The sequence below is a fragment of the Bos taurus genome, chromosome 8 (genome assembly GCF_002263795.3).
Source record: "Bos taurus isolate L1 Dominette 01449 registration number 42190680 breed Hereford chromosome 8, ARS-UCD2.0, whole genome shotgun sequence".
NCBI lineage: Eukaryota > Metazoa > Chordata > Mammalia > Artiodactyla > Bovidae > Bos > Bos taurus.
The window spans coordinates 60,658,177-60,674,546 of NC_037335.1; the positions used below are offsets into that span (position 1 = coordinate 60,658,177).

The following is a 16,370-nucleotide window of genomic DNA, read 5'->3' on the forward strand; positions in this document are numbered from 1 at the left end:
ACATTCCTCACCTACAAATGGGAATAAAACAATCCCTATTTCAAAGAGTGTTTGGAAGGCAATCTTCTCCCAATACACACCTATATCCCTTATCTGATTTATTATTCTTCATAACACAAATGAACTAACAGTACCTTTAATTATGTTTTGCCATCTTCCTAACCATTTATAAAGAAAGTAAGCTCCTTAAAAGTAAGGATTCCTGTCTGTTTTGTTCACTATACTTGTCTCCAATGCCTAAAACAATGCTTAAATTTATAGTAGGTACTCAAATATATAATTGATGTTTGCTACTTGGAAATTATGGGATATGACATTATAAATGAATATAAAAATATTCCTAAAGGGCTTTGTGTGAATTGCTATGCCCAATATAAACTGAACATGAAAGTATGTAACTCACAGTATTCAACAGTAAACCTCAGAGCTGCAATCAGCTCCTGCCAGCACTGCCAAGCTGATGTACAGCAGCAGAGAAACTTAAGCTGGAAAACAAGCTCAATCATGGAATTCAAGGGCTTGCCACTTGCGAGGCTATAGAAGGGATATACAACAAATGGCCCTTTTACTCCTTGGTTTCACCTCCATCACACATCTGTTAGTTAAAATTCAGACAACTTTTAAAAACATCAACTTTTGTTCCCAAATCTGAGAAATGAACCATGCCTGAAAGTTAAGTGAGAATAGTAAGCATCAGTGTGTTTTGAAAATGTGTTCAGAAATAACCAATTATTTTACATGGCTTGTATCAGGGATAGAAGAACTGATCTAGCCCCAACACTCCAGGGTAACTCCCTGGAATGGAGTCTTTTCTCCACTGGGATCACAGCTTCCAAGTTTATTTTAAAAACAGGGTTGAGTTAGCTGTGCTCTATAATCCTGTCAATTTTCAGAGAGAGAGAGAAAAGAACATATAATCCAGGTGGCATGTATCAGGGAGCAGGTTTCACTGCTGCTTTACAAAACCAATACCCATTTATTATAGAAAGAAAGAAGTCAGAAACTGCTACAAACATAGTGATCTGATTCTTATCCTATCTACCACTCTCCTTCCCAGAATGATGTCTAATGATCCTATTCAAAGCTGCAATCCGTACCATCCAATTCTGGGTGGTCCTCATCCCACTTATTCTGCTGTACGTTTTCTTCAATCCACTGTGCTTACTGTAACATACTGTACAACATATTACGTTTATTTTGTCTGCCCCTCCCCACTCAGACTGCACATTCACGAAAAAACAGCAATCTTTATTTGTTTTGTATCCTGATGTATTCCCTAAGTGCCTAGAAACATAGCTGCCAATCAACAAATATTATTTGCTGACTAAATCAGTTGAATAAATTATAAATATATTCAAGAGACCCTAATCCATTCTCTCCATTTCCCTCTGGGAGACAACCATAAATATACACGTGGTAGGCAGGAAAGAGAGGAGAGCAAAGCAGTTTCTGACAGTTCTTTGATAGGCTGATCAAGTGACAAAATCCCTCAAATTTCTCTTCCCTTTCCCCATGTATTTCAGGAGAGACCTCTCATCCTAAAAGCACAAAATCAGTCATACAAAGGTTCAGAAATTAGGAAGAAAATCATTTTAAAGTAGATAAAAAATATGTGGCAGAGGTGGACAGAAATCTCATCTCTAGACTCTAAAGCTGGCTTCTCCACTATAAGGGAAAATGGATAGAGGCATATTATACTGAGTAGGTGAAAGAAAATTTAACCCCCACACATCTTTACAATTATGTAACACAACAGCTCGTAGTATTACTGACCTAAAGTGATTTTGCCTTTTGTCTCTATCATTGGTCTTATTTCCAGATGCTTATTTCTAAAATCTGCAGTATACTACATTTTAGGGAGCTAACTATATAGTCTAGAAGTCTCTTTCAGTGGCTTGCTTCTGAAAGAAGTTAAAAGTTAAGCCCATGCCTCTGGATTACTATCATAAGAGAGAATCTGGAATACTAAAAGTGTACCACTCTCTCCATAAACAGACCAAAATCTGACTGAGCAAAGCTCATAGAGAGATCAACACACAGAACAAAGGCCATTTGGAAAATCCCAATGTTCAACCAACTTCTTGATCAAGCTCCAACAGGATGAGGGAGGAGGATCTTGATTAAAACAGCAGAGAAAAACATCACTTGGATTGGTCTGCCTGGGAAACTACCAAGGGAGTGATACATTCCTGTACACAAGACACAGGAAATGGGAGGGAAACCACTGGAAACTGATGATGGAAAAGACTGAATTTAAGCCCTTCCAATATCAGCAGCCAGAGGTTCCAAACACCAAGCCCACATTAGTATTCACTTCAAGGCCTGGGCCGTCACGGGTGCTCGTGAGTACTGAAAAGCGCCCAAAGATCAGTTTCTTTAGAGATAAAAGAACAGAAGCAAAATACCAAAAGACTGGACCTGATTTAAAAAACAAAACAAGCCTAAAGAAGGTTTTTTTGGCATGAATCAGACAGGTTCCATTCTCAATCCTCAACATTTAAATTGGGCTTTGGAAATGGAGTGAAAAAAAAAAAAAGTAAGTATAAGAAGAAGCCATAATATAGTCAACTACAAAACAGACCAAACTGGAATGTCGAAGATATTTCAAAGTGGAAACACACACAAATTGCTGAGATAGTTATCAGTTTTGGAAACACCTGTTCGGATATTAAGATAATCCATCCAGGCTGTTCAGGAAAAGAGGAAGTGCAGTGACAGAGACAGGAATGGGGGTAAGGAAATGGAAGGGTTATCAGGAGTCCAGCCCCACTCCTGGAATTACCTGCAAGTTTTCTGGAGCAGTCTAACAACCCAGCAACAAACCAGAAAGGCCCTCTGTATCTCAACACTGTGCCTCCCAAGTCACACTCTCCTGCCGCTACATCCCGAGTTATGCAAGTGAGTTCAGTGATACAGGGCAGCATGCATTTTCACCATTGTAGACATCAACACGGACCTCACCTTGTCACTGTCATCATGACAAATGTGGTCGTGATGGATGGACTGGCACTGAAAAGAAGCACCAACACTACCTACAAGAGAAAGGGAGGAAAAGTTAAGATGCAATAATTCCTTACATTTAACCTGCTTTACCAATTACATGTGCCTTTATATCCATCATCCCATCTAATTCTCAACAATACTCGGAAATAGGCAGGATAGGGATTGTTATTCATGCAGTTTGAGCAAAACAAAACACAGACAGGCTGACTTGCACAAAGGAGCAGTCAGTGAAATAGCAGGTCTGAAACCAGAACCCCATTATTCAAACTCTTAATTCACTACTTTCCACTACATTGAGTGGTTAGTTTTCTGAGTAAGGCCACCTAAATAAGCACAACAGCCTTCAATAAAGCAAACTTCTGTTTAGAAAAAAGAATACTGCTTTTTAGACTACATATACTTGCTTTAAGGAAAAAACCAACACTATAAATTCTCAGCATACAAGTAACACAATCTAATACACAATCACGTGATTATAAGTAGGTTTTTATTACTTTAAAATATATATATTTTTAATATACCCAACCATTTGTTAATTTGAAGAACTATCTCCTAGTAACTACTCTATGACAACAGTGACATTTCTAACCGATAGGAAAACAAATGACCATGCAATAAATGACTGGAACAACTGATAAGCCATCTGAAAAAAGTTTTAGTTTCTACCTCACCATACAGAAAATGATGGCTCAAGATCTATGTAAAACCAATTTTAAAAGAAAATGCCGATTTAAAAAATAATCTTGGAGTAAGAAAAGCCTTCTGAAAGATGATACTGTATAAAATAAGAAGGCATTAAGTGAAACAATCAGCAAGCATGACTGTGGACCAAAATGAGCAAAACCCCTTCTCCTTATATGTAAGAATTTAACCTTGGGTTAATCCTTGTGAACCTGATTCAGACAGCACGCCACCTGTGTTATCTGGCAACACAGAAACTACCAAATTAGTAAACTGCATCTGGAGTGGAAGCAGACAGAGTGTAGGAAGCCACGTTCTTGAATTTCTGAGCGTGGTGATATGTAATTAATCAGGCATGTATGTCCCTGGCAAAAGACCCTAGAAACCATGCCCACGGAGTTCCCTGCACCACCCAACGTGGATCTTATCTCTTGGAGCCTTAGCTGTGAGAAGAGCACTTCAGAAAGAATGAACTGCTGCAAGGACTCCCACTGCCTTACAGTTTATCTAACAGACAAGTTACAGTTTCTGTCCTATATCCTTCTGAATAGTGTTGCCAAGTGAGACCTATGGTGGCTTTTCTGAATGTGCAAGTGTTTAGTTGAACCTAAGAAGATATCCCACCACCATTCCTGTGGACGTTACATGATAGGTACCATATTTTATAAAATTGACAATGTCATCATTTCAGATGTCCTAGTATTCCACATCCTTGAGAAAGAATGCTACCAACTAAACTCTGACACATTTTCTTAATACTAAAAATTTTTATTTTACACTTACTGAAATAACTCTTTAGACTTTAAAGATATCATAAAAGAAAATGAGAATGTAATTGGCAATAACAGAGAAAATTATTAAAACCTACAAAGGATAAAAAGTCTTAAGGGAATTCCCTCGTGGCACAGTGGTTAGGACTCAGCACTTTCACTGCCAGGGGCCCAGGCTCAATCCCTTGGGGATCTAAGATCCCACAAGCCCAGTATGGCCAAAAAAGTCCTCACTAGATAAATGGAACATAATTTCTTCAAATGTACAGATTCAATAATCCCAGTAATAGTGACATTCCTAACTTCCTAATATAAACCATTGCCTCCCATTTTATATGATACTGATAATAAAATACAAAGAGGGTTAAAATAAGAAAACAAATTAACCTCAAACACAAGAATTAAAATTCTAAACATAGTTAAGCATATATATTAGAGCACACTGACTGCATATGTGATATAGTATGTCACCATGATCTATTCGCTTGTCTTAAGAAAAGCCTGATTCCTTAACTAATTTAACAAAATTTATCAACAAAGTATTAGCATAAGAACCAATCTTTAAAAGTTTGATCACATCAAAAGATGCTGAAAAAGCATTTGCAAATATTTATTATCAATTTCTGTTTTTCAGAAATAAACTTATTGGGGGTACGAGGGAGTCTCAAGAGGGTGGGGATATATAGAGAGAGAGTTATGACTGATTTGCAATGTTGTACAGCAGACACCAACACAACATTGTAAAGAAATTATTCTCCAATTTAAAAAAAAGAAAGAAAGAAACATTAATAAGCTTAACAAGTTTTTGCCACTGGATGACAATTCTGGGAAGGATAAGGTGGAGAAGGTGCAGTTGCCAAAAAGGTACAATTATGGATAAGAATAATATAAACCATAGAGTTCCCACGGATACTAATAATAACAGTTAACATATTTAACATAGTCAACAACCATGATTTGGAAGGAAGAATATATATACACACAACAATATCCCCAAATACTAAAATCTCCTGGGAGAATGCTGCTCCTGCTGCTAAGTCACGTCAGTCGTGTCCGACTCTGTGTGACCCCATAGACGGTACCCAACAGACTCCTCTGTCCCTGGGATTCTCCAGGCAAGAATACTAGAGTGGGTTGCCATTTCCTTCTCCAATGCATGAAAGTGAAGTTGCTCAGTCATGTCTGACTCTTAGCGACCCCATGGACTGCAGCCTACCATGCTCCTCCATCCATGAGATTCTCCAGGCAAGAGTACTGGAGTGGGTTGCCATTGCCTTCTCTGGGGAGAATACAGAATGACAAATTTAGTCACAACAAACTATTCTGTCAAAGATTTGGTAAATGTGTCTCCACAAGTTGGTAAAAATTATACTTTCTGTCTCCTATTATTCTAATACCATGTAATACTAAAATTAGACTGGTGAAAAGAATCCTAAGAACTGATGAAATATAAGCATACATTAGATACCTTTCAATGAGGTACCAAAACAGACATTTATCTTATCCTTATGCAAAACCCTTGTATTTAAGGTATAATGTTATGTGTGTTTCTGCTGGACACAATCTAAAAAGAATTAAACTGTGCTGGAAATAGTTCACATAATACCATCTAACAACTGTTGGGGAGACCACCATTTGGGACCATTGTCAAAAAGTTGGACTCCACGAACCTGGAAAAATGAAGGTTGAGATACCTAATTTAGCAACTTAAAAACCTCCTCGAAAAGAGAGCATTAAAAGTAAATGAACAGACATCCACATACCAAAGGGAAAAAAAAAGAACCTAGACACTGACCATATTTTTCACAAAATGGATCACAGACCTAAATGTAAAACACAAAAGTCTAAGACTTCTAGAAGGTTAACAGCTGACCCTACTCTTTCGTGAAACCCTTTCTTCACTTGGCCTCAGGAAAGCTTCCTACATCACTGACTGTGTTCCCTTTGCTCAATTCTCATCTCCCCAATTTATAAAGGTTGGAATGTCCCAAGGGTAAATCCTCAGACTTCTCTTTTCTATCTATATTCACTCCTTTAGTGATCCCAACTAGTCCCATGGCTGATGACACCAAAATTTTAATTTCCAAGCCCCAGCTCTCCCACCTCCCACCCCAAGGAAATCCAGATTTCTATATCCTGCTACCTACTTGATATCACTTAGATATCTAAGCATCATCTCAAACATAACATGTCCAAAATTGAGCTCTTGATCTTGTCCTCTAAACCTACCTCCAGTTTCAGTACACAGCATAACTATTCACCAGCATCTCTGGTCAAAACCCCGGGCATCTTCCTCAACTCCTCTCTTTAATTCACATCCCACATTTGATGATCTGGCAAATCCTGTTGGTCCCATTTCAAAAATATGCCTGAAATATAACTACTCGGCATCATTCACTGCTGCTACCTAAGCCAATACCTGGACTAATGTGATAGTTTCCTAACTAGTCTCCTTAGTTCTACTTTTCCCCATGAACTTTCCCTACTGCCTCCCAAGTCTGTTCTCCATGTTGTAGCATGAATGATGCTTTTCAAGGTTCAGATGGATTATGTCACTCCTCCTCTGAAACCCTTGGTTACTTCTCCCACTTAAAATAAAATCCAAAGTCCTTACTCCTTGGTCTACAAGGTCTCACATGACCTGGGTACCCTAGACCTTTCTGATCATATCTCCTACTGCTTTTTCTTTCCTAAAAGGGAGCTAAAAACACAATAAACACCTGCAGCAAATTATCATGCTAGTATGCTATATACTTGAAACACTGTCAATCAACACCACTATATACTTAAAACATTGTCAAACAAGACCATTAACAGTTCTTTATATGCAGTAATATTGTCTCCTAATGCCAGGCTCATCTAGAACTCACATCTCCTTTGCTGTCATGTAGCATGGTTTTCCAAATGTCATCTTCTCTCAAGGATAGTTGGAATGTAACTGAAACTCTTCAGCACATTGCTTTGAAGAGAAAAATGTTGTATTAAGTTTGTGAAACAAACATATAATCTTCTTAAATAAACATCAGCAGAAAAAACATTGAGATACATGCAAATTCCTTGAAATCTGAGTATAAAAAAAGAAGAGGCATTAAACCACAAAACTGAACTGCAGAGGCCTGGGCAAAATGTGCACAACTCTTTAAAAATGTTTAGGAATCTTTAAGCTGTCATGAGAATGCTGCATTTTGAACACTGTTAGAATTATTCCTCAATGCACTGTAGTGGTAGTGTGTTAATCTAGCAGTATGAAGTGGGCCTCTCTTAAGCATTTCCTGGACTCAATAGCTAGCAGTTGTCACCTTATAAACAAAGATTTCTGTGTTTTTGTTTGTTTGTTTCCCACACTGCACAGCTTGCAGGATCCTGGTTCCCTAACCAGGGATTAAACCTGGGCCGTTGGCGGTAAGAGTGCAGAATCCTAACCACTGGATCGCCAAGGAATTTCCAAAGATTTAGGGGTTTAAAAGTGAAGCTTTTGAGCTACAAAAGTGGACAATGGCAAGGGCAACAGCACCAACCAAAGCACCACCTGGTTTCTGAGTCCTGTCCTACAGGACCAAAAGCAGCAGCTCCCACTGGCCAAAGTTTTATCAGTTTAAGTATTGGAAAAAACCCACAAAAATAGAAGACTGTAACTAACCCAAACACTTCATATTCATGAAAATCTAGGAGTTCCTGAATAGTAACTTTTTAAAAAGCATGCATTTATCCCACCTTTTAGAGTAAATGAACAGCCCTAGTTCTATATTATAGAAGAGTGCCAGCACATAAAGAAGGAATTTCAGAACTAGAAAACATCATTTTGCACAAAACGGTTGATTCAGGCAAGGGTCACCAAGGGCTAAAATCGTTATGTGAATGGCTGATGGGAGTCTGTAAACTGCCAAGAAACACTATCTGTCATTGCAGGGAGAACCTAAGGACATCATAAAGAGATAAAACCCTATCATCTTAATCCAACTGCCCATCTTAGCATCATTAACAGTGGGCCAACCAGATGTGACTTCTGATGTGATACACTGTGAAATTCAGATATCACCTCTGCTTGGTAATCAAGCAAAAAATACTTTCCTTGGCTCCATCAAACTATTGGATGTGATTGCCAGTTTACAGGAAACACAGGGGACAGACATCACAGGAAGCAATCAGCTCATCCAAAAGTTGGTTCTGCAGGAGTTCTCAGTAAGTCAGTGTTATTATTATTCTAAAAGGAAAAAGAAAAGATAGGAACTGTGCTAGATTAAAAGAAATGAAAGGAAATAATCAGATACACTATGCATACCAGACTGCATATTAGTTTAAATAAACCAGTTAAAAACGTATTTTGGAGATAATTGGAAAAATCTGAATATAGTAAAATTAGATGAGATGAAAATTTACTGAAATAAAAATGTTTAAAACAAGCAGAGTAAAGAAGAATATGAATAGTATGATTTCATGGTGGTTAAACAAATACATGCATACACAGATATGTGAAGGAAACATTCAGAAGAATATACACTATGATATAACAGTGATAATCCTTGGGTGACAGGAGGAAATTTTTCTTATCTTTGTTCATCCATATATTCTGATTTTCCATGATATGTTAAAAAGGGGGGCCTAGCATCAAGTATCCCTAAGAATATTAGGCCAAATAGAACAAGCAAACTCAAAAAAAAAAAAAAAAGATGGAATTCTCTGGCGGTCAGTGGTTAGGACTCTGCACTTCCACTTCAGGAGACACAGGTTGGATCCCTGGTTGGGAAGCTAAGCTCCCACAAGCCACACAGTGCAGCCACACGGTATAGGGGGCTCCAACAGCACCCCATGACTATAAGCAGGATTCTTGAGTTGAACTATCCTTTACCTTCTCTCTCCTTTGAGACCCTGTCTACAAAATGATCTTGGTGGCAACTGGTGCATCTCTCCTAAGATGCAACTGTTAGTCTACGTGTAGGCAGGGATATTTTTACTCTACTCATTTTGTTATTAAGCTCTAGTCCAAATCCATAATGACTTCTGACAAAAGTACCTTTGAGAAAGCAGCTGAGACCAACCTACAAGCACCTGCCTGCCTCATTCATAAAACTCCTCAAAGGTGATGTCTCTCTAACATACCAAAAACTAGGAGTACAGACATAGAATCAATGACCTGGCCTGGCTTGAGGCCAACAATGGGCAGGTAAGGACTGAACCTCATGTTTCAGTGATCTAACCAGGGCTTTTTATACAACATTTAAGTACACAAAGGCTTCCCTGGTGGCTCAGCTGGTAAAGAATCCGCCCGCAATGCGGGAGACCTGGGTTCAACCCCTGGAGAAGGAAAAGGCTACCCACTCCAGTATTCTGACCTGGAGAACTCCATGGACTATACAGTCCATGGGGTCACAAAAAGTCGGACACGACTAACTTTCACTTCATTTAAGTACACAAGGTGATGATCAAGGCTTGGAACAGTTATTTCCTATACATCCCAAGGATGTCAAGTGATTAACTTAGGTCAGAAGTGGGCTATGATGGAAGTCATGTCCTGACACAATCTCCTTGATAATTCTTAGACAGGATAGCAAGGCAGAATTCATTCTTTGATTGTGGCAGATGGATTTGTAAGTTCTCACAAGGAGACAGTAAAATTTAGATAAAAGATGAAAGGTCTTACATAGCTTCTAGATTCTTTAGGACACTGGTACAGGCCCTTCACATAGTTGGTATTCTGTACAAGTTAATTATTCTGAAATTTGGTCCTGTTTTCTGAGGTATTAACAACCCTTCCAAATCAGTCTTTTGAAAACTTAATTAGCCTACCAACCACCACAATCCAAATAATGGGCATAGATTACTAAAAAGCATTTGAACTCAATAAAAACAAAAAACAACACCTTAAGCTACGTCTTGTTCACTCTATATACTGAGAGAGACAGGTAGACTTTATACAAGCCAGCCCCAGCACCTTGCCTGTACTTACTGTCACTGTAATTACTGTCTAAAAGATACTCTCAGCACTTGAGTCTGATTTTTTGGGTCTGCTCCCATACACTGTCTTTTTAGGGCTCTTTTCCTTTGACTCTGGCAGAACAGTAAAACTGACTGATTTTATAGTAGGACAGGAAAACATATTGAGCCGTATCCAGTCCTTGGCCTGGAGACTGCTACACTCTAGAGCATGGTCTTGCTGGGTTTTAGTCATATCACTTGCAGTAGCCTTCACAACTGGTACTGGGAAACCAGAGTCTATAGCACAGCTGCAAAGAAAAGTGTCACAAAGGTTCCAGGTTTTAACAACCAACTAATAACTTTCAAAAGATATCTGCTCCAAAGATTTAGTATCACCCAGTTGTTAAAATCCAACTTTACTTACTCATCTATCCTTAATGTTTCAAGTTTTCTCCAAATGAACTTGGAGAACAGACTGCACTATTTTTAGGAAACTTATTTAAAACTTACTAGACAGGGCTTCTCTGGTGACTCAGTGGTAAAGAATTCACTTGCCAATGCAGGAGATATGGGTTCAATCCCTGATCCAGGAAGATCCCACATGCCACACAGAGCAGCTAAGCCCCGGCACCACAACTATCAAGCCTGTGCTCTAGCACCCAGGAACCGCAACTACTGAAGCCTGCGTGCCCTAGAGCCTGTGCTCTACAGCAAGAGAAGCCACTGCAATGAGAAGCCCATGCACTGAAACCAGAGAACAGCCCTCACTCACTGAACTAGAGAATAAGCCTGAGCAGCAATGAAGACTCAGCACAGTCAAAAAGAAATACAAAAATAAAAAAGAACAAAAGACCACCAAAACAGAAAAAAAAACTTATTAGGCAAACTCTATTAATTAATACACTTTTAAGACATTATTAATGTAAATTCTGTGCTTGCTAAGTGGCTTCAGTCATGTCTGATTCTTTGCAACACTATGGACTGTAGCCCGCCAGGCTCCTCTGTCCATGGGACTCTCCAGGCAAGAAAACTGGAGTGGGTTGCCATGCCTTCCTCCAGGGAATCTTCCCTACCTAGGGATGGGACCCACATCTCTTACGTCTCCTGCACTGGCAGGCAGGCTCTTTACCACTCGTGTCATCTGGGAAGCCCAGGTAATGTAAGGTAAATTTTGATAAATAACATGTGAGGAAAAAGCCAGTTTTACTCTTTAAGTGACTCACTCAGTTGCTTAATTACTTTTACAATAAGATCTTAATGATACTTCTAGCTACCAAGAGCAGAAAACTCAATTTCAGAGTTCCAGGATATTTTGTTTTGAACAATTTTGTTGAGATATAATTCACATACCATACAATTAATCTATTTAAAGTGTAAAGTTGGTTGTTTTTTTTTTTTGGCTGTACCACATGACATGCAGGATCTTTTTTATAAAAATACTTATTTGACTGTGTCAGATTTTAGTTGCAGCATGCAGGTCTTTTGTTGTAGTGCCTGGATTCTCTAGTTGTGGCCGGAGGGTTCATTTGCTCCACTGCATGTGGGATCTTAGTTCTTTGACCAGGGTTCGAACCCACTTACCCTGCATTTCAAGGCAACTTCTTAACCACTGAACCCATCTTAGTTTCCAACCAGGGATCGAACCGCAGGCCCCTACAGTGGAAGTCCCAAAGGTTGTGTTTTTTTTAAGTATATTCACAAAGTTGTACAACCATCATCACAATCAATTTTAGAACATTTTCATTACTGTAAAAAGAAACCTAAGGCCATTACACCTCATTTTTCCCTTCCATGAGCCCCTGACAATCACCAGTCTAACTTGTGCATGTGCCTATTCTGGATACTTCATATAAATGAAATCATAAAATGTGGCTTTTGTACAATAACTGACTTCTTTCACTTAGCTTACTGTTCCTTTGCAAGGTTCACCCATGTTATAACATGTATCAATTCATTTCCTTTTTATGACAAAATAATACTCCAGTGTGTGGATAACCATTCATCAACTGATGGACATTTGGGTTGTTTGCACTTCAGTACCTTTGTCAATAGTGCTGTTATGACATTCCTTTTTGCATTGGCGTTTGTTTTACTTCTCTTGAGTGGAATTGTTGGGTCACACGGACCTCTTCTCAGCCTTTTAAGGAACTGTTTTCCAAAGTGGCTACATCATTATACGTTTCTATTGAATAGAATGAACTTTGGGGTCAGACCTAGATAGTTTAGTCATCTACTGAATACGTGATCTAAGGCAAGTCATTCTACATTTTACATGCCTTCCTCAGCTCTAAAGTGGGAATAGTTATATCTACTTACATCTACTTCCGAGTTGTTCTGAGGATTATTATTAAGCTTAAATATATGAAAATGCTCACAGCACAGTGCCTGGCACATAGTAATTCAAGAAACGGTGCTATGAATAACACTTCTCTTCAAACCAAGGCTGCTGATGTGCCTGTCAAACACTGCCTAACTCCTTAATTTTTCACTAGAACTCTTCGATTGCACTGATCATACTGTCATTTTTTGGTTACATGTCTCTCCAACCAGACCATAAGATCCTCAATTTATCTTTTCGTATTCTAGCATGGAGCACAATTCCTGGCTCATGGCAAGCACTAAGTAAACCCAGAAACAAAGTTAGGTAGAAATGAAATAAAAGAGTGAAAGACAGGGTGGTAAGAATAGACGGGGAGAGAAAGGAAAGGAAGCCTTCCTGAATCATCATCCTTTCTCCCACACAAGCTGCTCAGGCCTCATAATACATTTTGTATGTAACAGTTAAATGCATAGAAATTCAATTTCTCTTCTGGATTATATTTTCTTTGGAGTCAAGAGACTGAGACTTATTCATCTTTATAACCTCTGTAGAACCTAATGCCAAGTTTTGGTCATAGAAAGCCCTACTATAAAAGTTTACTGAATACAAAGACTTTGCACAATTGATTAGCTCTGATTTTATCCCTAACAAAGGATCCATCAAGTGAGGGAAGGAGTATGCTTCAATTGAATAGATGCAACAAGATACAAGCTGAAGGAAGGACCCTTACTTCTAGCCCTCAAAGGCTGTAATTCTTGAATAATCCATTTTAAAGCGAGCCCTGAGCATCTGCTGAGTGCCTACTCGGTAGCAGACATCCATGTGTTAAGACAGCAAAAAACTCCCTTGCTCTATGGAGTTTACAGCTCAGCAGACAGCATTTGCCTTCTATCCTGAAGGTTCTAATCTCATTCATACTCCAGAAGTTTCATTTCTGCAATTGCTTTATTCATTCAATAAATATTTATCAAACCCCACTGTGTCAGGTCTATTCTAGGTACTAGTGACATGTCCCTGGTGGCTCAGACGGTAAAGCGTCTGTCTACAATCTGGGAGACCCGAGTTCGATCCTTGGGTAGAGAAGATCCCCTGGAGAAGGAAATGGCAATCCACTCCAGTAGTACTGTCTGGAAAATCCCATGGACAGAGGAGCCTGGTAGGCTACAGTCCATGGGGTCGCAAAGAGTTGGACACAACTGAGCCACTTCACTTCACTTCACTTTACTTCAGTGACATGGTATATATAAAAAAAGGTCTCTCTCTGCCTTTCATTTATCTTATATTTTAACGAATTCTATAAAGGCACATTTCCCAGTCAATTCTGTGAAATGTCATCTTGTAAATGTAAGCTTAGTCATGTATTTAAGTTTAAAAAATAAAAAAAGAATGAAGTGGTTTATGATGAAAATAGAACTCTACTACCAACCCCACCCAGTCTCTAGTCTCCCTTCCCAGAGGCAAGCGTGATCAAATCTCTTAGGCATTCCTTCCAGTACTGACCTCAATTTTCCTACATAATATGCATATATGACTATTGCTTAGCTATCAAATTTTATGTTATTTATAGGGCTTCCTTGTCGGACACGACTGAGCAATTGAACTGAACTGGTGGCTCAGACAGTAAAGAATATGCCTGCAGTGTAGGAGACCTGGGTTCAATCATAGGGTCAGGAAGATGCCCTGTGGAAGCAAACGGCAATCCACTCCAGTATACTTGTCTGGACAGTTCCATGGACAGGGGAGCCGAGAGGACTACAGTCCATGGGGTCATAAAGAGCTGGACACAACTGAGCAACTAACACTTTCACTATTCAATTTCGGTCATACTACTATCAGACAACTAAACTCTTCCATTCCTCCTGTTCCACTTCCTATCTCATCCAGTCCTCCAACACAATTATGTCACATTTTGTGTTTGGATCAAAATGATAAGTCATAGAAATTTCAGAAATAAGTAAGCTCTCCTAAGGAGAGTAGAGTTTTCTAGGCAACAAATATAACCTAGTTTCTTGCTAGGTTTCTGTTTTCTCTTATATACTGGGGCTTATAGGTTTTTAGTTCTTAAAAAATATCACCTGTTTCAGAAATAGACTCACAGACACAGAGAACAGACCTGCCAAGGTGGAAAGGGGTGGGAAAGGGATGGGCTAGGAGTTTGGGGTTAGTAGATGCGAACTTTAATACAGAGAATGGACAAACAACAAAGGCCTACTGTTAAGCACAGAGAACTATATCCAATCTCCCGGGACAAACCATAATGGAAAAGAATATACAAAAGAATGTATATATGTGTATAAGTGAGTCACTTTGCTATACAGTAGAAATTAGCCCAACATTGTAAATCAACTAAAATTTTAAAAACTTCTCTGAATTGCCTTTAAAAAAAAAAAAACTGTTTCAAATCACAAAACAACTCATTTAAATATTAAGCTTCCCATATAATGCTGTCAGCTCCTAATGCTAAAGACAGCCTTCTGTGTGTATATTCATAATTGTATAATAACATTTTACAGATGAATCTTTCACTAAAATTAGTCTCCCTTTTATTGCTCCCGAGTGAGTGGTAGCAGGGTGTTCTGTTTTTATGAGGAAGGTACCAAAATGTTAAGAGTGAGTAGAAAAGTAAAAACCTGGGTTAAGTTCATTGTAAAGTATCTGGGGATGCACCAAACGATCTCCATGGGAAAGCTGACATTAAACTGGTAATCCAAATGAAAAGAGTGCTCAATTCAGTTTGGAAAGAGTTAAACCACTCAGCTCCTTTTCTAAAAGATGACTGCCCATTATTAAAATAGTAATGATAGATAAAAAATCATCTTAGATTCATTTACATCCATTTTTTTTCTCTATAATGTGTGGGAAATATTCTAATTTACAGAAGCATAATCAATAGCAGGAAAAGACACAGTAAGATTAGCACTAAAGAATGGGAACATAAGAATAAATATTATAAAAATGAATAGCCATCCATCTTTCAGCCTTGCCATGGCAACCTGGGTCACTAATCTTTAAAGTCTGTTTCCTGACTTGCTAGTTCTGAGAGAAAGCAGTTTCTACCACCAGAGGAGCAAAAAGTCAGGCTCTTCCTCTTCCCTTTTTGCTGCCCCTACACAGATGAACATTGAAGGAGCAAATAGGATAGGAGTGGCTACTTCAAAGGCCACTCAGGCTGCAGTGGCACGTGCGCAGCCCTTCCCTCCCTCTCCTGGCATTTCAGCTGAGTAAGGCAAGAAGAAGGGGAGAACTCACCTGTCAATCCTACTATCCAAGATGCCATTTCTCACCCAGTATCAGATGGGTCATATATGTTACTGAGACCAAATATAAATGCCAGTACATAAAACCAACTCAGAGGAAAATCGACCTAAACTTGGGTCAGTTACTGTTGTTATCACTCCTAAAATTATTCACACATCCTTGGTTATAAAATGTTTATCTTCCATCTGGGTAACTAAACTTTTCCACTCGAATTCAAAGCTTTCTAAGGGCAACAACCTAAAAAATAGTGTCCACTTTTTAATTAATGCTGTCAGACTGAGCTTGGTGCTGGAAGGAGGGTAAAAGCAGCAAAAACATGGGTCCTATCTTCAGTCAACTTTCAACCTACGAAGGGAAAACAAAGCCTAAAATAGCTTGACAAGATGGTTAACTTCAGACCTTAAGTGCAAAGGCAATCCAGT

The 16,370-nt window shown here is 38.8% G+C and overlaps 1 protein-coding gene across 8 annotated transcripts in view; it reads right to left on the reverse strand.

The window, feature by feature from the left end:
• The window catches only part of RNF38 (ring finger protein 38), a 121,747-nt gene that overhangs the window by 65,788 nt on the left and 39,589 nt on the right, over positions 1 to 16,370 (reverse strand). For 6 of the 8 annotated variants that reach the window (XM_024995812.2, XM_024995811.2, XM_059889141.1 and 3 more), the window contains exon 2: positions 2,962 to 3,032. The exons of 1 other annotated variant lie outside the window; for it this stretch is intronic. In XM_024995812.2, the coding sequence (XP_024851580.2) occupies positions 2,962 to 3,032 (71 nt within the window). Of the gene's footprint in view, positions 1 to 2,961; positions 3,033 to 7,324; positions 7,485 to 16,370 lie in introns of those variants that run through there. One more of the 8 variants, XM_010807940.3, reaches the window with a different exon arrangement.